General features: G+C 38.7%; 1 protein-coding gene across 7 annotated transcripts in view; it reads right to left on the minus strand.

The window, feature by feature from the left end:
- DENND1A (DENN domain containing 1A) overlaps positions 1-25,774 on the minus strand; it is a 512,100-nt gene that overhangs the window by 369,242 nt on the left and 117,084 nt on the right. For 6 of the 7 annotated variants that reach the window (XM_030294533.1, XM_032595666.2, XM_032595664.2 and 3 more), the window contains exon 3: positions 12,213-12,257. In XM_030294533.1, the coding sequence (XP_030150393.1) occupies positions 12,213-12,257 (45 nt within the window). Of the gene's footprint in view, positions 1-12,212; positions 12,258-25,774 lie in introns of those variants that run through there. The other variant, XM_030294537.1, reaches the window with a different exon arrangement.

Raw genomic sequence — 25,774 nt, forward strand, 5'->3', positions numbered from 1 at the left:
CTAGGGGAAAAAATGGCCATAAATGATCTACCATCGACTCTAAGATGCATCCCAATTTCAGAGACGTTAAGATGTTAAGATGTGAAAATGTGTGCCTCTTAGAATTGATGGAATACATTTATTTACATGTCTTTCCCACTAGACTGAGCTAAGAATGCTAGGGATTACACCCACTGCCAGTGTCCAGTGGAGTACCCAGCACAGAGGAAACTTCCAGTGAAAGATGGTGCTGAAAAATGATTGGGCGATACTAAGGGGATTTAGAAGAAAAAACATAGCATTAACTGAGCACTTGTTACTACCAAGCACTGTGCTAACAGCCTACATGTCTTCTTGTTTAACTTTCATAGGAAACCATGAGACCAAATGGGCCACAGGAGACCGGAATTTACCAGAGAATCAATATTATTTTTGATATAGAAAATGAAAGGAATGGAAGAAATGATTAAAGTTGGTATAAATGTAGTATCAGTCATTTCTGTCAAAAGCTTACCATCTGTGCCCAATAAACATAAGAATTATGTATATAATTTAGGGGCACCTGGTGGCTCAGTCAGTTAAGTGGCCGACTCTTGGTTTCGGCTCAGGACATGATCTCACCTTTTAAGAGTTCAAGCCCCGCATCTGGCTCTCACTGGTAGTGTGGAGCCTGCTTGGGATTCATTCATTCTCTCTCTCTCTCTCTCAAAAATAAACATTAAGAAAAAAGAATTATGTATATAATTTAAAGTATCTAATTGACCTATGTAAGTCTCTTTTGATCCAGCCTTCATTATGTTCCTCATATACCAATGGTCATCTGCTCTCTGGAGGGGGTAAAGTGACCAGCGGAAGGAGACTGACAAAGCAGCTAATACATTGCACAACCTGTGCTAGAAGTACAGATGCTCAACGATCCTGCCAGTAATCTTATGTATTATAACGATTATCAACTTCTTACGCGTGAACTGAACTTTGAAAGCAGAATAACATTAGTTTCAGATAGAAGAGTGAAATAACTTGCCTAACTGCAAGTAGACAGTGAATGGACAAGCCAACATTCAAACCCAAGTTCATCTACCCCTGGAGCTTAAGCTCTTCCCACAATTCTCAGCTTGCTGCTTTGCTGACTACAAAGGAGAGTCTCATTCTTGGTCCCTACTTGATTAGGATTCTGTCTCCACAGTTACAAACACTCACACAGCTACACCTTTGCAGTGGTAGCCCTCCACGCCAAATGAAGCTAAAGCCTCTCTCCCACCTCACTTTCCAATTGCAGCAGTGGAGTGAAAGATTCATGTTGTTGGGTCACAGGCTCTTAGGTAGGGGAGTCTCATGTGCCAGCCTGCCCAAGACATCCTGGTCTGCTCATGATTTCTGTGTTATCATGGTGCCCATTTCACTCTCGAAAGTGCCCTAGATGCTATGGTCATCAGAGTCTTAGAGAGAAACCCATGGCTTGTCGAGAGGGTAGTGAAAGAACACACAGCTGTTCTATCTGCCTTGTGATGGGAAACTGGGGAGAGAGGTTAGAATAGTTTTTATCACTTGACTCTAGGCTCTTTATCCACATTAAAAACTTATCTATATTCTAGGACTTAATACAATACCAGACATCATCAATTACATGGAAACAGGAAAATCTTCTCTTTGCTTCATTCTCCTCATGCTACATCAGATAATCTTTATCAAACCAGACTAATCCAGGTGTTGTGTATATATCATGCCCACTTCTCCTGTCAGTTCTACAAAATTACTACACTTCCCGTTTTAAAGATGAAAAAAAAAATAGGCTGAAAAACTAAAGCCTTTGCCCAACGTGACCTTTACAAAGCCAGACCTCATATAACATGGGCATACTTGCCTTCTACTTTTCTTTGGGCCAAATGTACACACAAAAAGGGGGGCACTTAAAATTTGTAGGGGGATTATTGTTAAGATGGGGTGCACCTGGGTGGGGCTCAGTCAATTAAGCATCCGGCTCTTGATTTTGGCTCAGGTCATGATCTCACAGGTCATCAAATCGAACCCTGTGATGGGGTCTCTGCTGATAGCTCAGAGCCCACTTGGGATTCTCACTCTCCCTCTCTCTAAGCCCCTCCCCCCTCACGCTCACTCACTCTCAAAATAAATAAGTATAATTTTAAAAAGAAGAAGTGAGACATGAATAATGCAAAGATTTTAGCTGCCATTAAATCTGTTTATTATAACAGATATATTTTAGAAATTTAGAAACACTCAATTTACCAGCGGTTTAGAGCTCTAGAGATGAGAAGTATCTGGGAGGTTGGAAGAGTTCTCTGATAAAAATGATGCTCTCAACAATTTACAGTTTACACTTCTAAAATTAGATGTTACTAAAGAGGCATCCTGTTTGAAATACATTCAAATACAAGAACCTTAAAAGCCTCTGCTAGGTAAGATAGGATTCAATAAATGTGGGTTTTGGTTTGTCCTACCTCATTCAAATTCTGAGCCCAAGATCACAGTGGGAACATTATTCAAACAATCATTTTATTATATAGCAAATATTTGGAATACATATACCCATACACAGTACCAGGTCCTAGAGATATGGATAGGAAGCAAGTAAGATTCCCTGACTTCCTGCCTAGGGGAGGAAGAAGATACATGCATGAAGATACATGCAATAAAGTGTGCTGGGTTTTCTGACAGAAAGTATGGTCAAGGAATAAGGAAGGTACTATCAGGTTCTACCAAGGGGATGTGGAAGACTCCTCAGAGGTGGTGACATGTGACCTGACTTTTGAGAGATGAGTCAGTATTTATTAGACAAAGTGCTGGGTAAGAATGTTCCAGGAATAAAAGCAACGTGAAACAGTATTATATCACACATTTCACAAGGTTGATATATAAGCAAGTGACTCTGGTCAACTCATTGCTCTTTCAAAGACAATCTTAATTCTTTCATAAATACCATTTCATTTCTACCCACCAATCCCCACTTGCAAATACACACACAGGCACACACCACAGAGTAGTCCAACAGTCTGGGCTTCATGCTAGTTCACATTTGAAATCTGAAACTGACCAAAGGTGACAGTTTGAAATTATGGTAGCCACAAGACTCTTAACTCTGCTGCATGTAAGTACTTAAAAGATGAAAGCTAACACAATAGTACAAATCACTATATGCAACAAAAAGGGCTAATTCACAAGGACTGTGGGCCCCGTTACTAAATTTCTGGGGTTTTGAACACGGAAAGTCTCAAAACAGATTTCACGATGGAAATGAAATAAATGAAAAATAATTAGTTATTTGAAACCCCTTCATCACCATTACAAGAGTTTCCACATTTTCAGTACGTTTTAGAACATAAATACTCAGAAACGGTTTCTGATTATATCTCTTCATCTCTACTTGACAAAGTACTCTCTCTTCCTTTTACGACTTCTCTAAATTTTGCTCTGGAATAGCGCAGGCTTATGAAGGAAAGGTTTTCGAGAATTCTTCTTAGGACCTGTCGAATTCTAGAGGCAAAGCTCATCATATAACCCTAATACCTGACAAAACAAAAGTACCCAAACTGGGGTAACTGCTACCTTAAATCTGCCCCCTAGAAGGAGGAGGCACTACATAACTATTGGTTATTAGATGCCTGTTCTCATTCTGAGCACTCTTACACATTTCAAAATCACTTAACCCTCACAAAAGTCCTAGGAGGTCTTTACTCTGATTATCTCTAGTTCATAGAGAAGGAAATGACATCCCAAAGAGGTAAATCTCACTAAATGACAGAGCTGGGATTCAAACCCAATCAGTCTAGCTCCAAAGTCCATGTTCTTGATTACCACTGTCATACACCTGTAGTCTCCTTTCTGGAACCTGGACTCCTTAACAATTATGTCTGTGTATTACATACTTCATATTCACAATTATTCACGGGCCTGTAATTTATCCTATCTGTTGAAAAGAGTCTCTAACATGGACTACAGTCATTCCTATACTTGAAGAATTCAGATTGACAGACAATAATACGGTGTAAGGAGTCAATGTTCCAAGTGCTCTCCAAGTGCTGAGATGGAATAACTGATCAGTCAGGGCAAATTCCACAGAGGAAGTGATATAAAGCAGGGCAATTAATGCTGAACAGAAGTATACCTGGGGGATACCTGGTGGGAGCTTGAGGAAGGCATTTCAACCATAAAAACAGCTTGGACAAAAACAGAAGTGGGAGAAAGCAAACCATGTTGGGAAAGTGAGGTGTTCTATGTCTGCTTATAAAGTGAAAAGTGGTAGGACAGCAGGCTGGAGGCTGAGTCAAGGTCAGGCTGTGAAGGGCCTTAAATCCAAGTTAAGAAATTTGGTGTCAATCTTGAAGGCACCAGGGAACCATCAAGAGTTTTGACTAAAGAGAAATGGTGTGATTTGACGTAGGTTTTAGAAAATTATCTTTGGCCATCTTATGGAAGGTAGTGATTATAAGGACATTGGGTTGTAGGCCATCAGGAAGGGTCCACATGAGAGAAGTTGAGAGTTGAATGCAGAGAGAAATGGCACACTAGGGAGACTGGAGAGCACCTTAGGAGGGATAATGAATGAGACTGGATGACTACAGACTTGCCCTATGTGTAACAGACTGGTTACGTGAGGCTAAAGTTAAGACTCAGACTACAACTCTCAAAAACAGCCACAGTCCATTTAGTCATAATCATGGAGTAACTCACCAGAAACAAGACCATCCAATAGTATTCACAGATGTCTAAAATTTAGTGGGGCTTTTTTGGAGCCAGAATAAAACCAGAAGAACACTTCTAATAAGAATGTGTAAGTAAGGATTGCATAATTACCATTTCCTGGCGTTAGATTCAAGTAAGTAGTAGTACAACGTAGCTGCATAGCCTGGCGCGCTTTCAGAAAGAATAGCTCAGAAAGAATTTGTCTTTTTAATGAGTTCCTTCTATATAACTGTAACAGCTGGGGAGTGACCAAATTGGGAAGAAATCTTCAACTTAAAGAAAAGCCTTAAGTCAGAAAATGTATCAATTTTTCAATTGAGTTCAGCTACATATTTAAGGTTTTGAAATACAGTTTTCATTAAGAAGTCAGCCCAACCCTATCCCATTCTTAAATTCACCCTTTTCTGGAAATGGGGGAGGGGGGAAACTCATGATATAGATATGACAGGATAGCTGCTCTTATATACAAGGTGGCTTTCTCTTCAGCACACACTTTAACAAGCATGAATTTTGACATTCATCCAAGGTGATAAATTTGACTTGTAACACACTGGGAGAAATAAAAGCAACACGTGACAGATTTTTTTTTTTTTTTTTTTTTTTTAGGATTATTGTTTACCCATCCGTGAACCTATACTCGAAAAAACATTAAAACCAAGACAATCATCAAGAACAGGACACTCTTAAACATATACAAGGAAGCAGATGTTTAATCTGGATTGCATTTATACATCTGCAATCTATCAATGAATCTTTTCAAAATCTGTAATGTGGTCCATCAAAATGGCTACACTGGATGGCAATCGTGGATACTGACGCACTACTTGAAGAAAGCTGCTTCAGCGGGGTGCTCTGTTGCTATTATGCTAAACAATCACCTCCTAGGGTCTAAAGAGATTGAGAGTTTATATCTGTGGATGAGAAAATTATGTTTCCATCTACAGTCCCAGACTGCCAAGTTACTAAGAAATATGGAAACGGACCTTTTTGAGCAAGAGGTGGAAAAAATCCATAAATCAACAGTGACTCTTGGAAAAAGCACACATCTAAAACAAACTTAAAAGATGATCTTTAAGGGCAGCTTCAGGACTTTCCACTTGGGTTTCTCTGTACTACTCTGATTAACTTTATTACCTTCTACAGCGTCATAACACAAAGGACAAGAAATTGGAGGAATGTGATTACATGGTGGCATCCCTACCCAAAGGTCCTAGTTTTCAGAGACATCCCCAATTTCTGGTCATGCCATTGTTCTAACAGTCCAACAAAACAACCCCTGTAGCCTACTAGACCGTAAGGTCTAGACCCCTACTAGACCCCATTACCCCTGTAGCCTACTAGACACTAAGGTCCTTCAGGGGAAGGATGGAATCTACTACTTCTCTCTTCTTTACCTGATACGGTATCTGGCTTACAGTGTGCAAACACTACACTTATCAATCTCTCATTCAATTAATGCATAAAATCAAATCTAGTCTCCCAGTTTCTGCCATCAAAGGCACAAGGGGGAAAAAAAATCAGAAAATGCAGCCAGAATCAGAAAATGAACAGAGGAGGGTCAGAGAGAGAGGGAGACACAGAATCTGAAATGGGCTCCAGGCTCTGAGCTGTCAGCACAGAGCCTGACCAGGGCTCCAACTCACAGACTGCAAGATCATGACCTGAGCCGAAGTTGGATGCTTAACCGACTGAGCCACCCAGGTGCCCCTGTTAGAGCCATTTTAAAGTGTGATCTATTTGACCCTTTGGCTGAGATTCAAATGAATCAATATATTCTGTTCCCATGTATATGGTTTCCAGGACCAAACGTGACCTCACCATTTAAAGTGGCATATCTGAGCAGATTATATGAGCATATTGGAAGTATGACAGCACCCACACCTTGGAGAAGAATGGGGGTGGGGGAAGGAAGCTCAAGTTTCCAAGAGAAATGGGATATACCCAGGTCTGATTCTACTCTTTGTGAGTTTGGTGAAAGCAAGGCCCAAAGTCTCAATTCCAATTTGAAGATTCTACAGCTTAGATAAGTCACTATAGAAAGACTGGCAGAATCCTTCTGGAATCAACGTCACATTTTATGCAAACCAGGCGCACAGCAGTGTGGTTCTCCACCTAACAATAATGAGAAAAATCGAATTGTGTCATTTGTTTTAAATCTTGTGTGAATATTACACACGTATGTCATATATAACGTCAGTATGAGACTTCCTTTCACAGTAACAGAAAACTTAGGAGCTGTGGACTATATCTGTAATTTTCTGTATTTATATTATATTGTTACTATATCTGTATTCTTTCAATGAATCAGGGCATGAACAAGTTTTGAATAGAAATGTTTAGTCTCTGGCTTATCAAGATTTAGAAAAAAAAATAACACAAAAGTTTTTAAACAGGAGCTCACCAAAAGAACTGAGGCCATCACCAACATACAGGTAGTTTAAGTCTTGAGTAAATATTATCTCTGTTGTCTTTCTAATCAGAATCTTCCAAACCATTTACATAGGTTACGCTATGAATAACCGTGAGCTTAAAAAATGTTTTCTTTAGAGCATACCTGAAGTATGAACAGATGAAAACTCCATATTTAAGCAATTACACGCAACTCACAAATGCCAATTTCCATCACAATTAGCCTAAGTTATGCAACATATTTTTGTTCCTTTTGTATATAGGTGATGTATGTTTTTATAATTTGCTTAACTGCCTATAGTGAAATTTTAAAATCACACAGACCATATAAAACCATAAAAGAAAGGGTACCTTTTTATTTTTCCCAGTGTCCCATGTTTCTACATTGCTTATAGAGCTTGTACAAGAAACACTGTTAGTTTCTATATAAAGATTTCCATAAAATTTTTATAGTTTCTATAAATGCATAAAATTTGTTGTTTCATTATAACCTCTGTTTCAGTGCCAGTGGAAAGAAAAATTACCTGCAACTCTAAACAGAGAACTATATAAATAGGGTGAGTAAGGGTGCTCAGACCTCTATTCAAAACCCTAAGACACTGGCTATATTTCACCAAAATATAGATGAGCACACTGGAGAAACAACTTCTCGCATACCCCCTCTAAGCACTACTCTTGGAACAAACAGGCTGTAAAAAGTGCAACTGTGAGAACAAATTATTAATTCTTCATGTTTTAGGACAAGAGGTAATCGTATTATAACTAACATGTTTTAAAAGGTAGTGTAATGCCTATTACCCTTGACATATTACAAGGCTATTTATGGAAATCTTCTGATAGGTTACCATAGCTTTACTCCAAATTATAGTACATGTTATAATTACTAAAGGCCCTTTTTAATCTAGAAAGCATATAATGTTTTGAAACCAAAGATGGGATTTTGATGAGAATGGTTGACCATAATTTGCTAACATGTTAACTATCCTTTCCTCCCTTAATCAATTAGTATTCATTAAAACTACACTAATCACAATGAATAAAGTTTTACCAATTATTTCCATAATTATGAATGAATACAGTAAACAGAATAATTATAAATCTACTTAATTAACTACAGGCTGTTTCCAACAAAAAAAGGTATTCATGTTTTGTATTTATTTTTAATGCTAGATTGACATGCTGATATCTTTGAGAACCATTTCTAGAGAGGAAAAATAATCTTATTGCGATTCTGGTCTTTTTAAACAAATTTTTCTATGGTCCAGGCTTTATTAAGAACTTCATTATCTAAACCTGGAGTGAGAGATTGAAAAGAATGTGGTTTAAGCTACCAAAACCAAAGTAACCAAAAAATCATATCCGTGATTTCGGAATCTTAACACCACTCGCCCCCCACCAAAAAAATTTAGACTACTTCATATTACGCTTAGGGACACAATTTTTTAAATTTCTTAAATACGTTGTTACAAGATTTATTTTTTTAAATGCAGGATTCAAGTCAGGATCCTATCAATGTTGATGTTTTAGTACTTAAACCAGCTAAGCATTAAACAAAAGCAGATGAATAAATAATGTGAACTCTGAGAAGCCCTTGCTTTTGCCTTTTTGGTTTGTTCCTCTATTTTCAAAAATACAGGAATTGCATGTCTTTCCGGAATTAACAAAGCCTATACTTTCAGGTTTCAAGATAGCAGGCTTACCAGATTTTAAATGAAATATTGAGTGCTACAGTGATTTAATGGTTTTAAACCATAAATGTCGTTGTGGTCTGAGGGTGTCACAGACAACTTAAGGAAGAAAAAAAATGGGGCACAGAGAAATCACTTTGTCAGTAATTACAATCAAGAGTCCTAAGATGTGGCTCAGGCTGCTCATTACTTCTTCTTTCTGAATCGAGACCCTTATTTACATTTCAGATTACATTTTTTATGAAACAGTAAGATCTATCAGAGCTGAGAGGAGCGAAATAATGAGGGGAAAACATTTTAATAAAACGTGTTGGGTCTGCATTACTTCCGTGTCAGAAAGAAAGGCTACTTCTGTATGTGGATCATTTATTCTGCTTCTAAACGAGAAGCAAAAAGATGAAACTGATGAACTTTTACTGCCCATTTGTCTTTAGCAGACAATTAAGACAGAGAAGATCAAAATGGATTATCATACCACGCAGACAACTGGCCCAACAGTAATACATCTCCGGGACCACAGATTTGTAACTCTCTTTTATCCCTCCCCTTTCTTCTTACTTCTTTTTCCACTCTAAAGGCAGTGCTAGCTTTGTGGCTCAAGGAGAGCCAAAAGGCTGGTCATCATTATTCAGTCACAGATGTCAATCTAACCTCCCTTTTTTCTCAGTTTCTAAAGCAGTGAGCCACAATAATTTGTGACAGATTCTTTTACTGTAAGGTACAAAGAACACACAGAATAAAACATCTAGCAGCAGCAAGTGTCTCTGATCAAGTGTGCTGGTACATGGGAAATACACTATATGTAAAAACAAGCACTGGTAGGTTAGGCGAATGAGGAGGAAAACTGGAGGAGGGAATTTTGTGTGCGTGCGTATGTCGTAAAAGCACTATGCCTTTGTGGTGAATTAGCTCCCAATTCCTTACGGATTACATCATAAATGTTTAATACTAGAAATGTTGTCTAGATCAAGCACATATCCAGCATTTAAGGTTTCTATGGAATAAAACATTCTAAGAACACTTTAATATAGCACACCAAGGGGAAAGATAATTTGGTTAATCCAAAAAATGCTGAGAAGAGGAGGAAAAAAATAGAAGATTGGCACCCAACTGATAAAAAGGTAAATAAGAAACATGCAGGTCTCATTCCCTTGACCATCCAATCAACTGTCAAATCATTTCAGGGAACGTGGAGGTAACTTCCCCAAAAGCAAAGCAGACCTTTCATTCACCCTTCGTTCTCGAGTTATATGTGATAAGGAAGGGAAACCACGTATGCCGAGTTGGAAGAAATGTTAAATAAGACTCTCCTAAGTCTGCATCTAGCCCATGAGTACCGTCCTCCAAATTTTAACATTATGTTAAACAGATCTAAACAAAGAAAACAAGTAACTATCCTGTGAATACTTTAAAACAGCTGAAAATCATCATTTTTTTAGGTTCTTACCGGAATTTTAAATTATTCCAACTCAACATATGAAATACTTGTGATAACATCCATAACCAAAGTAAAGGGAACTAAGTTCATAACATAATATTTAATCTCTAAACTGAGTTTCACATGCAACAGAAGAGTATTTCTCTATATACACACACATATTATATATATGGGGACTGTACATACATATGTGTATATACACATATGTGCCTCCCAAACATACAACATATACTCAGAAAAACAAACATAGGAAGGTAAATACCAAATTGTCATAGTGGTTATCTCTGAGTAAAAACTATAGATGAATTATGTTTGCTTTCTTTTCATTCTTTTTAAACTTATTGCTGATTTATCCATATTTCCTAAGTATTTTGTCATGAACATACTACCATGTGATTTTTAAAAGTTACACCAAAAAGAGGAAATAGTCATTCTGGTCAAAAGTTTCAGATATAGCAAGAAACTATGTTTAAAGGAAATAGATGCAGATGTTAACCATGTTATTTTCAGGTTTGTCCACAAATTTTCTCTTGTTGGCTAATTCAGAACCTGGGACCACAAAGGTTATTTACCTAGACAAAAGATTTTAGAATAATGATTTTCTTAAGAGCTATGGACTCAAGTCTATTCAGAACCACACTTTGAGATTTTTCACTCTTTAGACATGTTTGATGAAAAAAATTATTAATAATGAGGTCTTATAATCTTTGGATTGTGTAGTTTAAATCCAATGGGTTTCAATCAATCACACAGCAATTTAAGGCAAGATAAAATGTAACTCTCCTGTTGGAAGACGAAGCAAGGGTTAGAGAAGATTAGTATTTTTAAATCTCATTCAAGAGTCTTGAGATCACACACAAAGCAAACCATACCAGTTCTCCTGGGTTCTTGTACAATAAAATCTCATTACAAAGCATCTCATTATACTGATTATCCAGTTATATTCCTGGTCACATTATGTCCCCTGTATTCATAAAGATGTCTCAGATACCTTGCCCTCTATATAACAGGCCACATTGCAAAGGTGTTACGACTATTGTACTGGATATTTCCATTCCATTGTACTTATCCTCATTCAAGGACATTTTTTAATAGACAAAATTCAATGGAGGTACTTCAGAAACATGTTTTTATTGTGTACAATATTCTACATGTGAAAGACCTTATAATTGTTTTTACTCAGTGTAATCAAGGATGCTTCTATCTTGAAATGGCTTTAAAAAGCATCCCAAATTGCTTATTTGAACTAAAATGTAAGATGCCCCCAAAGAGCTATAAAACATCTCTAATATTTCTTAAGATAGACACTGGAATCCAGAATGTATAACCCGGATCTAATTATCAAGAGTAGAGCAACATCACAACTTCAGCGCTATTCTGTGACTAAAATATTTCCTTTCACTCACTCCATGCTTGCGGGATACAGGAAAATTCGAGATGGCAGGGCCAACCAACCAACCTCAACTTTCACTACCATCGTTAGAACAAACCTCACCGTTCCTGAATGCGTATCTTCTTCTTGGAGTACTACCATAACACACAGCTTCATAATCTATTTCAATTCCAGGAAATGTTATAAACTTCCCTCCACATCCTCTCTTTTTTGTTATGCTGGTTCTTGACTGCTTACTAGCATTTAAATAAATAAATAAATAAATAATAAATAAATAAATAAATAATTTCACAGGCAGCCCAAAAAGGATTTCCTAACGAACTGCAGACTACAGCATACCTCAAAGTAAAAAGTAAAAATTTGTGATAGATTTTCTTCCTTACTTTTTGTGCATTTGTTTCCTGAAGGTTAACACCCCAAATCTAGCACCAATATTGTCAATCCGATACCTCATCTGTTTTTACTTTTTGTCTTGGGTTCCTAATTGCTATTTCTCTTCCCTCTAAAAATTCATTTATCTCTTTCAGTAAAAAGAACAGTAATAATATGTTGAACAACTCTGAAATAAATTTTGTCATGTAAAAAATTAATACGCATTCCGAACCTGGTCACTGTAGTCCTCCGGGAATTGCCTCTTGCACCTCAGGATCTGTAAATAATTGACAGATCATATTAATTGGCTTTGGATTAGTGAGCAAGCAGAGGATCACACATTAATATTTGATCAGAAGATGATAGCAGCCCTGGCAGGGGATCCAAGGGGGCAGCTGAGGCTGCTATGTTGATGAGCACAAGGACGGACTCGGCAAGGCACTCCCATTACCCTCCTCCAGAAATATAAAAAAGAAAAATTTCTGAAGACCTGATGCTACTGTTAACTTTAGACTATTACCTAATGCAAAAATCTTGCCCGCTGCAAATTGCACTCAATACTTTTTCCAAAGAAAATGAGTCTTAAACCTGGCTTGACTTTTTTTTTCTCTAATCAGAAGCCTCCTTTTCACAGTTACAGATGTGGGCTTGATAAACCACCTTAAACACCAGTTTCAGATTGCATGCGTGTGTGAGTGTGTGTGTGTGTGTGTGTTGGCGGGGTGGGGGGAGTAAGAGAAGAATTCTTTCAAGGAACAAATGCAAAACTCTTTGCTTTTCAAAATAAAATATACCCTTAGCAAACACTCATGAACTCTTGAAAATACAGATAAAACCAGATGAAGTTTTCTTCAAAACAGAACCAAACAAGAGACTTTTGGCTTGGCAGTGCAGACAAAATATCATGAAATGAGATATTATGTTCTACTGAACATAACAAGACTTGCATAGAAACTATAAAACATAGGTGAAAACACCTTTTATGACCATCTGTTTAAAATGGAATTACCAAAGGGTTCACTTGATTCCTCAATCATAATTGCAGGATAATCCAATGCCATCGTCTTTAAGTCAATACAGAAGTGTACTAATTAAAAGCTATTAGCACTCCATTTGCTATGATTAGGAAAACATTCAATCTTTTCTAATAGAGTAAGACTTGGTTCCTCAGAGACACATTATGGGGGAGTGATAATATTATTACATATTTGAGAAATCACATATCAGTGCAAAGGCTTGTGGAAAAGCATAATATTTGAGGGTCCCCTCGCACACCGATCACAAAATACACTACTCGGTTTTCATAGCTATCTTTTTTTTTCATAACTACCTTTTAAAACATCAATTTACTTCTCGATGAGTGAATCCACATTAAAAGTTAAAACCCTCCAAATCACAACACAACAATGCAGCCAAGAACCTTTCTGCAGCAAAGAATCAAAAAGGGAGAAAACAAAGAGCCTATTCACATACTACATTTAAACCCTAGAAATACCAGTTTTCAAGTCATTCAAGTCAATGGATGTTATTTTTTCAAAACCCAAGACTAGTAACAAAAGCAGGAATATTCCAAAAGGCATACCAAAAAAAACAAAGCTTCCACCAATGGGTTGATGCAAAAAAGCTGAAACTATTTGTAGACCATTTCAACTCTTCTTGAAGGATCTTCTGGTTGACTTACAAACTGGGGACCAATTTCCTTCTTAACCTTCATCTGCAAGTAGTAGATGGGACAAAGGACCGTGTAGACTGTGACCAGCAGAATTCTGGAGTGACCCCCCTCTGAGGTACTGTGCACGGCTGCCCCAGTAAGCCTGAGGAAGAAGCTGTTGCTTCTCTCTGGCCGGAAGGGCTGAAATCACTCAAGAACTTGGCCCTCTTGGGACAGGAGGCCAGAGGGCGCTAACGGTGTGGGCTGAGCAGCACTAGGTCTACAGGGAAGAATTAGTCAGCAGGATGCAAAGATACAGCCAGAGGCCATCAACCTCTCAAAGTGTGCTGCTGGGGTGGGGGTGGGGAGAGCCTCCGTAAGAGGCAGTGGTTCCAATTCCTAAAACATACGTACGTCACCCTGGTGCAGAAAAAAACTGGCATATTAGGATTTAAAATTTGCGCCCAAGACTGAACAAAAATGCACTTGTAAGCAAGCCGCTGAGGGAAATGGTGAAAAACAAGTTCAGAAAGCCACAAAATAATCTAAGGCTTCTTTTTCTTCCAACTGTCATGTGATTAACACTCTTTAACCAGAAAACCTCATATAGAAATGACTCACATATACATCTTTAATATCATGTCCTCTTTCTTGCAGTAGTTGATGCTTCTCAGGAACCACAAAAATACTCATGAAATAAAGATGGCAAAAAACACAAAGACTTATCTTTTTATCACCATTCTCTGAGGGGACAATGTCAAAAACCAAATTTGTGATCTATTCTTCAAGTTAAAAAATAAGTTTCCTACTCATGGGTGGGAGAAGGAAGGTTCTTACATCCTTGGTCAACTACGTTAATAAGAAACTACATTAATAATTAGAAATGTATTTTATTCATATATGCAGTCTAGAACTTTAAAACGAGAAGAAAGCATGGATAAAAGAAAACAACTTATTTTAATATACTAATGGTAAAGATGACCATGGAATGCCAAGATGGAACTCATTCAAATCATGCCATCCTCAACACTGCCTCAGTGGTAGGCATAATCACCATCATCATCAAATTCCTTCAACTGTCCTCAGACTAACCCCAAAGTGAGATGCCCAGAGTTTTACAGAATCACGTTCCAAGAGAATACATGGATTATTATTTACTACGATCCAAGCATAAAGCTTGTGCTTTCCTTTAGGGCCTTGACGGTCACAAAAGCAAACTTCATGGGTTCTTAACATTCTCTAAAGCAATATTTTTTTTTTAAAGCGGAATGGGGGCAGATAGGGAGGGCAATGCTTTTTAAAACCCAAAGCCCAACCTACTAAGTCCCATTCAATTAGCTAAAGATCCGATCTGATAAAACACTATGAAAGGAATTTTGTAAAAATTAACAAAAAGACGAAAATAATTGATTTGAGTTTCCTTAAACGTCTATTTTGCACAGTAGAGTGAAATCCTCTTTTTTCACATTGAGTCGATCATAATGCCATAATGTCACCAAAATATCGACATTGGAAACATCTGAGTTTAAAAGGTCCAAATACAATCTGCTTTTCTCAAGCAACACAACACCCGCCTTACTAACAGTTTTCAGCATGGCACATTGTGCAAAACGTAGCACCCTGCAGTTAAGCAAACCGCCTTTAAATTTTCTGTCTGGCAGCAATCCACTTGCGTGTCTGTATGTTTTTACAAGGACTCTATGTATTTCATTGCATCAGCTGCATTTCTTTGAGTTTTAAATGGTCTGGGAACATTTTATGAATGTTCTATATCTTTATATGGAAAATAACATACACTGGAAAACTGTGCATCGGTCTAATATTTATATATCTATTTCTTTATCCACCATCCAATACTGTAATTGCTAATGTTCCAAAACACCTTCTCACATTCATACCCTCACCGCCAAATGCAGTGTCACCAAACAGCTAACTTTCAACACAAAATCTGCAGATCAGAGAACTACCAAGGAAAAAAGCAACAATTTGCTTAGGCAATTGGCAGTAAGAAGAGAAGCATGGGCATATGTCAAGCTTTTTCTCTAAGAATTGTCCCCCTGAAGGAAAATTAAGAACATTCCTTTTCCTTCTCTCTCGGCAACTTTCTCCAGATTTAAGTGGCTGATTCTTAACAAAATTAAAAACTAATTCATCATCTCTCAGGAAAATACTTTTCGACAAAAATATATTAAAAATATCTCGCCACAAGACGCATGGTATGGTAGAATCCATACATCTCTTAACTACATACACCTCAAAGAGGCAGCTGGCTCTGGGACAAGGCTTTGCATTATGTCCATGTGATGGGCTACTCCCTGCTTCCAGCACCGTGGCCCTGCAAGAGGAGGTCTCCACAAAGACACATGGGCACCACTTCCACTGGAAGCCACCAGAAGCATTTCCATACTTAGGACATTTCACAGCACGGGAATCCCAACAGCACGATCTGATTCAGGCACCGAACATGACCATGCTTAAGAGGCCTATGTCTTCACAGCGGGGGGGGGAGTCTCAGAACAAATATGTCTTGATTTTTTTTTTTAAAAGAAAGGTTAATTTTCTTCAACCTCAATTGTTCATGTTTTCGAGTCTTCTACCATAACATACTTTAAATCTTTAAGATATACCAGATTGCCACAGGATGTTTAATTAATAGAATAAGAGTTTGGGCAAGACTTGCTGGAACGGTGCTATAAATTATTTTACACAGGCTCCAAAACCTTGAGTTCTGCCTTAGGCTTCAAGTTCCTAGAAAACGTGGTAGACAGATCTTTTACAACAGAAATGCAAAATAATTCATAAAAGTACTGTGGTTATGTATGAGGGCTCATTTGTAGATCAGGAACCAGTATGTGTGCACACACTCACACCTTACCAAGTTATTTGCCTGTTTTTCTCTGTCACACCAAGGACTCCATTTGAAGGGTCAAGGCGTGACACTTTAACTGACTATCGAAAAATACACTGACTTCATTTTTCTACGAAATGTGTAACAACGGCACACTAACCAAATGTCACAATCTTCTAGAGCTGGAGCTCTTTTAGGAAATTTCAGAGAAACTGCAAATGTAGCCGTTAACACGGGAATCTACATTGCTTTCACTTTTAACATGGTAGGCATCAAGACAGAAAGCATTACATTTAATGCCCTCTCAGTTATCCAGTTATTACCTCTAGGATATTTCAGTCAGTAAGAAACAAAACAGTGAACATATTAAAGCTTACAATTATAAAAATCTTCCCTTCAAAAGCTAGCCTTTAAAATTAGCTATAAACGATATAATCTCATTGTTCAATTCCATGTTGTTTAAGGGACCATCTTCCTCTCTCCCACAACCGTAAATGTTAATCCAAGCTGTAATCAGATTTAATTTTCCAGATGAGAAGATGAGAATATGCTGCAAACGGGTAAATAGTCCATTACCCTGCTCTTTCCCTAATGACATTTTCAAATTTTATACACTGAAATGGTCACTCTCAGAAAGTAGTCTGAGAAGTCGTATATTTTGAGGACGAGCTCAATCTTCCCCAAAACGCACTCAGAAATAAACTTTTTTTTTAATCTTCATGAAGAAAAGTTCTTTTTTTTTTTTTGTATAATGTAGCATTAAAGTTTCTGGACAGTATGAATGCAAATTGGACTGCACTAAAACATAGCTTTAAGGACACTACCTATTAAACTCATTACTGTTATAAAGAGTCAGTTTCACTTACTTTATATTACAAAATACCTAAATCATTAGTATAGCATTTTAACTAAATACAATTATTCTACTAAACTATTCCACTTATCATAGTTAAAATTTACTTATTAAAAATAATGTATTTTTGAAAGGAATATTACAAATGTTGTACATAGTTAAAAAAAACATCAACATGATTTCTTTCTTCTTAACAGTGGAACAAAATAATTTATGTTGTCTTTCCTTTAAAAATGTTTTTAAATTAAAAATTACTTCTTCTCAAAAAATTATTGATTTCAAAATGCAGGTTTTACCCTGAAATTACAAAGGAATATAATTCACTATTATAAAAAGGCATTTCAAAGTCCTTTAAATGAACATTTGGTTTCCATGTAAAAGTGGAATTTCTTAAACAAAAATTATGTAGGTTTTAACTTTTTGCTCTAAAACATAAAGGCGGTAAAACAGAAAACTTTGAGTCATCACTGGTTTTAAAACTATGTATCCAGTCTAGCCTTTTCCCTCAACACTGGCATTTAAAACACATTCAAATACTACTTAACAGCAGCCAGCTGGATAACACAAGAACAGGTCACCGTCTACACCTACAACAAAAACCCAAACAACATTATTCAGGGAAGGAGAGCACGACCCACCTCAGAAGGGTAAGCAATGGAACCATTCACGTGCCAGATTCCTCCTCAAACTAACAGATTCTGCCTTTCAGACATATCCCGCTCTGATGTGACTATTTATGCATAAACAGCAGACACTGACCTATTGTTTTCAGTTGTTGGACTTATGAATGTAGTACAGTTACCAATTAAGTGAATCAGCAAGTCCTAAATGCATCAATGTTCTACAAATAATAAGTCCACTGACATTACGCAGTAAAATCTTGGGAGTTTCATCTCTCTTTCTAGGGAAGGGTGATAGATTTTGACTAGCAAATGCCGCTACTTACCAATCATTTGAAATATTTTCATAATTAATTCCATCCACAAAGGTCTAGGAAAACCTGATTCTCAATCAAACTTATGCCACATGAACCCCAAAATCAAACACAAGTCGAATTCCAGAGGGGGCTTTATTTTTTTTAATGTTTGTGTGTGTGTGTATGTATGTATGTGAGAGAGAGAGACACAGACAGAGATGGAAAGAGAGAAAGGCAGAGAAGCAGAGAGAGAGGGAGACAGAGAATCCCAAGCAGGCTCTGCACTGTCAGTACAGAGCCCAATGTGGGGCTCGAACCGATAAACTGTGAGAGATCATGACCTGAGCTGAAATCCAGAGTCAGACACTTAACCAACTGAGTCACTAGGCGCCCCCCAAAGGGAGCTTTAAAATGGAAAAAGGGGTGTACTGGAGAGACGAAAAAAGTCAAGAGAATATGTGCACTTATACTTCTCTTTTTTTGCCTGCTGAACATCCTAGTTTTCAACTTTCATTGTTATTTAATATTTAGGTTCTTAAAAATCAGTTCTAAGTTTGGAACTAATTGCTAAAATCTATCAAACTGATACATATTGATGAAGGTCCTTTTTTGTTTTTTTTTAACGGTTAAAATCCCAGGTTTCCATTTAACTTCCCTGTAAGTTAGGATTTGTTTTAGCCCCTCTTTTGAATGTGTACCATAAGTGTCCGACTTTTATACCAATGTGAATAACTATTTCAGACTCAACCTAAATGAAGCTGTGTCCTTTGTGTACTAGAAATGTAACATCACTGCATACAGTCTTTTCACAAATAGATAAAACACCTCTATCAGATCCAGGGGGGAAGAGAGAACTTCATCAGTTATTCAAATACAACGACTGACCATGTACCCACTATGTGCCAGGCTCTGTGATAGGAATTTAAAATAAAATTTCTAATTTTATCTTCATAACAAAGCTATGACATTAGGACTATCATAAGTGCATCATCGTTAAAGAAAGCAATAGGTTACCATTTGTCCAAAATTAGAAAATCAGTATTTATTCACGGCATAAATATGCAGAAGTGACTGGCCCAGATGAGGAAGGGGCCAGTCCTTGCTCTCTCAAGGAGTCTACAGTGTAACCCTAGCGGAGAATCCGCAGAATTAAACAATAACCACAGAGCTTGCCAAGTGCTGTGCCAGGATTAGAAGAAGGGCATCGAACCCAATTTTCACAAGGACAGAAAAGCTTCAGGGAAGAAGTGACAGAGCCAGACGTGGAATCTAGGACCAGGCCATGCGTGGTTCATCTCGTGCTACCACAGGCCCCCTTGTGAACAGTCCAGGGGACAGGGAGTCAGTATCTGGTGAGGCCAGGGCCCGTGTTCTATTTAGCTTGGTCTCCTGCAAAGGTCTGCCCTGTTACAACTGCCTCAACACATATTTTGGCAAAATAGAATAAACAGAACACACTCCTTAAATACCCGCCTCTCTAAATGGATAAAAGGCCAATTTTAAAACATCCCATTGAAAACAAGCCTCTGAACACTACAGGCTTCCTTCCTAAAGACACATTGGCATATAAGTAAGCACACAATAAATATTAGTTGTTGTTTTATTATTAACCCCAGTGGAGAAATAAGCAAGCACTATAAATTAGATGGCTACAGATGTATAGGTATGCCTCAAATTGGAAGTACATGTGTCCTGAAATAAACTTTTATAAACCCAATTAAAATTTTCCCATTGCCTGCCACTACGTACCTAGAGATGTTATAACTTTATCAGAAACTGCTTTTCTCTTCATCGTCAGTGGTTCGAAAATCCTTAAGCTACAGTTTATTTGCCTCCTGGCATCTGTTTGCTAATGATCTGTAAACATCAAATGCACTAGGGACTCTCCCAGATTTACAGAAACCCTGAGGTGAATCTCTGTATAAATGGAAGGACCTTTCTGCTAATTTCTTTGCGTTCTAAGTTTGCATTCCGGGGTTCAGAAACAGTTCCGTTAAACATTTTTGCAGTAATAATTACAATATTACCTACCAGCTACCATTTACTGAATGCCTATGTATCCCAGTTGTTGCCAGAGATGGTTTATTTTATTATCTTAATTAATCATAACAACAACTCTGCCAGGTAAGTACATGTATCCCTGTTTTATAAATAAGAGAAGTGAGGCTAAGAACAAATTCAGTTAAGAAACAGAGCTGGGATTCAGCATGGATCCATCAGACTCCCAAGAATCCAACAGTGGCTTTCTTTTTTGGCTTTATTTATGTATGTCCTCTCGTGGATCTGTCTTCTAGTTATTATTGTGACTCAACAATAAGAATACATCTGGACAAATAACCAAACATGTTGTCATGAAATAGGCCTTAGCAGATTATGAATGAGAGCTTCCAATTTCTCGATTTAAACTCCTTTGCCAAGTTGAGGATATAAATAAATGACTCCAAGTAACTAGCACTCAATTCAACTAGTAAATATGATAATTAAAAGATGAATTCCAAGGGGCGCCTGGATGGCTCAGTCGGTTAAGCGTCCGACTCTTGATTTTGGCTCAGGTCATGATCTCGAGGGAGGGATCTGCCCCTCCCCTGCTCAAACTTGCTGGCACTCGCTCTCCCTAGCTCTCAAAATAAATAACATTAAAAAAAAAAAAAAGAATGAAAAGATGAATTCCGATGAACTTTGAGTATTTTTATAGAGTAGAGGTTATCCTTGGATTATCTACGAAAGAAATTATTTGCTAAACCGAATGAATAAGAACACAGAGAAAATGTTTTCCTACTTGGGAAATGTGTTTCCACTGCCTCTAAACCATACTGAGAACCCCAATGCTAAGGCCAAACTACCACATTAGTACTGATAGAGCTGACACCTCAGCAAGGGATATATACTGTGCCTGTCAACCAGAAGACTTTCTTATAGACAGAACTCTGCCTCTCTTTCCCTGGAAACAAGCTATTGCTGCCTAGTCCTTGTCTGTACCATTAAAGAAGCAGCACCTATATATCCTATACCACTTGTGGGGGGTGGGAGGGTAGCAGAGAGTAAAATATATATATAATTTGCCATTTTAACATTTTTAAGTACACAATCCAGCTACTGAATTACTGTACAACCATCACTATCATCTACTGCCAAAACTTTCTCATATTTCTCTAACTAAAACTCTGAACCCACTAAGTAACTTCCAATTTTCCCCCCCTCCCCAAAACCCCTAGCAATCACCATTCTACTTTCCGTCTTAGGTGCCTCATATAAGTGGAATTATACAGTATGTATCCTTGTGTGACTGGCTTATTTCACTCAGCACAAGGTCTTCAAGGCTCATCCATGTTGTGGCCAAGTGTCAGAATTTCCCCGTTTTCCCCCTGAGTTTATATATTTATTTGAGAGAGACAGAGATGGCGTGAGCCAGGGAGGGCAGACAGAGAAGGGAGACAGAGACAACCCCGCTCGAACTCACGAACTGAGATCATGACCTGAGCAGAAACCAAGAGTCAGATGCTTAACCGATTGAGTCACCCAGGCGCCCCTCCCTCCTTTTTAAGGATGAATAATACTCCACTGAATGGGTATACATTTTATTTACCCATTCATCTATCTGTGGACACTTGAGTTTCTTCTAGCTCTGGCTATCGTAAATAATGCTGCTATGAACAGCAGTGTACAAATATTTGTGCAAGTCCCTGTTTTCACTTCTTCTGGATATATGTCCAAAATTGGAATGGCTGCATCATTTGACGATTCTACACTCCATTTTTTTGAGGACCTTTTCCACTTTTAACATCTTTCAAGACCTTTGTGCTGTAAAGCTAGACTTGTCTAGAATCCTTGGCCTGGCCATTAACACCAAACCACCCAATTTCATCTCTGTTTCTTAAAAATCAATCTCCAAACCTAGCCAGCCTGATCAATTGGCTTTGCCACAAAACGGGACATGCTCTGCTCATCTTTCTCCTCCTCCCACATCCAAATCAGACCCTTCCGGTCATGCTGTCAGGCAGCACAATCTACAAAACATGGCCAACTGTATATTCTTCTATGAATTAACATTCAATTACACTGGCACTTCAAAAAATTAAAAAGACAGAGTACCATGTCCTCCATCACAAGTGCAATGAATTTGAAGTGTAGCTGGCAAAGGAACAACAAAACTGGCACACTCACTGAAACTCCTTTCACCTCGCCTTCTGGCACTCCTGGTCAGTGATCAGTAGAATTCTCAATCTCTTCGCACTAAGCTCCCTTCCCACTCTTACGTTCTCACCCTGACCCTATTGCTGACTTCCTCTGGAGCCCTCTCCACTGCCGAATGCTTCCTCTCCATCCTGGAAGCCTCTGTTCCTTGTTTCCACTTCTGGACCTTTCTCCCTCATCGTCCAAAATTCCAGATTTTAACCTGAGGTCACCAAACTACTCTCCAACTACACTCCCCAACCCCCACTCTGTTCTCATCTACCAATCCCGGGGTTACTCCTCGTTCCTTGAGTCACACGGATCCTGGTGCACGGACACTGACTCCACTGCCACTCCCACCACAAGTCTTAGTGATTCCACTATGCACACAGACAATCCTTCCGAATCCCTGAATTCTTGATTCCTTGGCCTCCTCCCTGCCAAGGATCTGATCCTCTACCCAATCTCAGCTACTCACTCCCATGGTCATACCCAAACTCTGCAGTTACCAAAAACGGAAAATCCCTCAATAATCAGTTTCCAGCACCTAAGCCTCCAACCAGACCCTCCCTTCTAAGTTCAGTCCCTACAGTATTGTCTTCATTCTTCAACCCCACAGGGACACTCTACTAATCTTTCACTCCCCTTCATCTACCTCAGGTCCACACTATCCTCCTCACCGAGTTTAAATTCTATTTTATAATCATTCTTTTCCATACTTCAACATCTTTATGCCTCCCTTACTTTGTCAACCTTACTTGGCAAAAATCCAATGATCCACCTGCACCCCGGTACCGGCTAGAGAAAAACATCCAACTCTGCTGACTAATCTAGCTTTAAATTTGGATTCTTTGCTCTAAGTGAGCTTAGGTAATTATACCACGTTCTCCTTAATTCATTCACTCTCTTGTTCTCCACGGTGAGGATTTCATACTTTCTTCTCTCCCCTCAAACCTTCTCCATCCTCAATTGCCACTAATTACCTCGTTTGCCCCTTCACTGAGAAAATTAATCAGAAGAGAACTCCCACAAGCCTCCGCCACGTCTTCTAGCCACTTGAGATCACTGACCCACAGACTCCGCCTTTGTCCTACTGATACGATGAACTGTCTGTGCCCTTGCAAAGGCCCTTCTTCCACTTGTGCACCAGGACCCCATCCCCTCTCGCCAACTCAGACATTGCTCTACCAATTCTATGTTATTAATTTTACCTCTCTACTGGATCTTTCCCATCAGCATGCCAACATGCAAGTTATTTCTGCTATGCTTCTTTAAAAGGTCAAGCCCCTGGGGCGCCTGGGTGGCTCAATCAGTTAAGTGTCCAACTCTTAGTCTCAGTTACAGGTCATGATCTCACGGTTTCATGAGTTCAGACCCCACTTTGGACTCTGTGCTGCTGGTGTGGAGTCTGCTTGGGATTCTCTCTCTCCCTCTCTCTCTCTGCCCCTCCCCCCACTCACATTGTCTCTCTCAAAACAAATAAATGAACGTAAAAAAAAAAAGTTAAAAGGGCAAGCCCCCCATAGCGTACCACCCCATTTCTTTCACTGTCTTTACAGCCATATACTTCAAGAGTATACTCGCGCTTGCCAATTCCTCTCTTCTCACTCTCTTCCAACCCATGGCAACCAAGCTTCTATGCCCAGCACTTCTGTAAAACTGCTCCCGTACTAATGACCACACCAACTCACTTCTCACTCCTAACATCAATTATCAGTCCTCCTTCCTCATCTTACCTGGCCTATAAGCACCACTCGACACTCTTCCAGAGCGTCCCTCTGACTCACGGCTTCTCTTTTAAGCTCCTTGCTAACCTCTCCCTGCTGAAGGGCCCCAGACCTCAGTCCTTGGACTTCACTTTTCTTTCTTGATGTCCTCCTTCGCCAGTCTCTTTCAGTCTCATCACGACAAATACAAACATGCACTGTCAACCTTACACTTATTTCTCCAGCTCAGGCCTCTTCCAACTCCAGTCTCATTTATCTCACTGTCTACTCAACATCTCCACTTGGATGCCTTAGCAGACATCTCAAATTTAACATGTCCAATGCCAAACTCCTGATCTTTCTCCCACATTTCAGATCCAATCTGTCAGCCAATCCTGTCAACTGAATCTTCAAAATAAACTCAAGTTCTGACCATTTCTCTCCATCCCCACCACTATCACTCTGGTCTAAGTCACCATCATTCCACTACAACAGTGTCCTAACAAGGGTTTCTCTTGCTCCTGCCTCTGATTCCCTACAGACTGTTCTCGACACAGCAGCCTGATTAATCCTATCACTTAAGTCAGGTCGTCCTTCACCAGCAACGCTCTGACCTCGCTTCTTACTAGCCTGCCCCCTGACTCTGTTCCAGCCGTACAGGTCTCCTTGCCTTTCTGCAAACACGCAAGCCATGCTTCCACTTCGCGGCCCTTTCCCTCACCGTTCGCTCTGTGAGATAAATACCCAGGAATGAAGCATGTGTTATCTGTCTTCATTCACAAGTTCCTTTCCCAGCGCTGCCTTGCCCAATCACCTTATTTAAAATTATAATTTCCCTCTCCCCACAATTCCTTGTTCTCTCTCCCGGTCTTATTTTTCTCCTTAGCACATTTTATCATCCAACATACTACATACTTTCTTATTATCTGTTTCCCCCTACTAGTGTGTATGCTTTCTGATGGCAGGGAATTTTGCCTATTTCATTCACTACTATATCCCCAGAACCTGGAATAGGGCCTAGCACATAAATACTGAATGAGTCAAAGAGAATGAAGGAAGAAAGGGAGCATAAATTCAACCACTCCTTCCAGCAAATAATTTGGCAACATGTTTCCTGAGCCCACAATCCATACCCTCGTAATTCCACTTCTCAGCATCTATCCCAAGGAAATACAATTGCTTTTATGTTTTTTCAAACATCATTTCCAAAATTGGGAGTGTTAATAAACTCAAGTGACCCAACACCTATATGCCACCATCAAAATTAGGTTTTGTCTATAATAACATGGGAGAATGCTAACATCACTGCATTAAGAAGAATTAACTCACAATGGAATATAAAGATGCATCACACCGTAACAACAACTGCTATTAAAAAAAATTTTTTTTTCGGAAGACACAAAATGGAAACCCAGCAAAACTTCTAGCTATGTGTCTGAGTTGTGGAATTATGGGGTTGTTTTTTTTTTTTTTTTTTTTGCCTTATTTCCTGAATTTTTCACATTTTTAAACAACGTTCATAATTTAAAAAGAAAAAGAAAAAAGGAGGAAAAAAACTCTGTAAATAAAGGAATATGCTCCTGAGAAATTTGACTTAAACGGCCCACATATAACGTCCCCATCTGCCTCTTCCAGGAATCTACCCCT

Source organism: Lynx canadensis, chromosome D4, assembly GCF_007474595.2.
Source record: "Lynx canadensis isolate LIC74 chromosome D4, mLynCan4.pri.v2, whole genome shotgun sequence".
NCBI lineage: Eukaryota > Metazoa > Chordata > Mammalia > Carnivora > Felidae > Lynx > Lynx canadensis.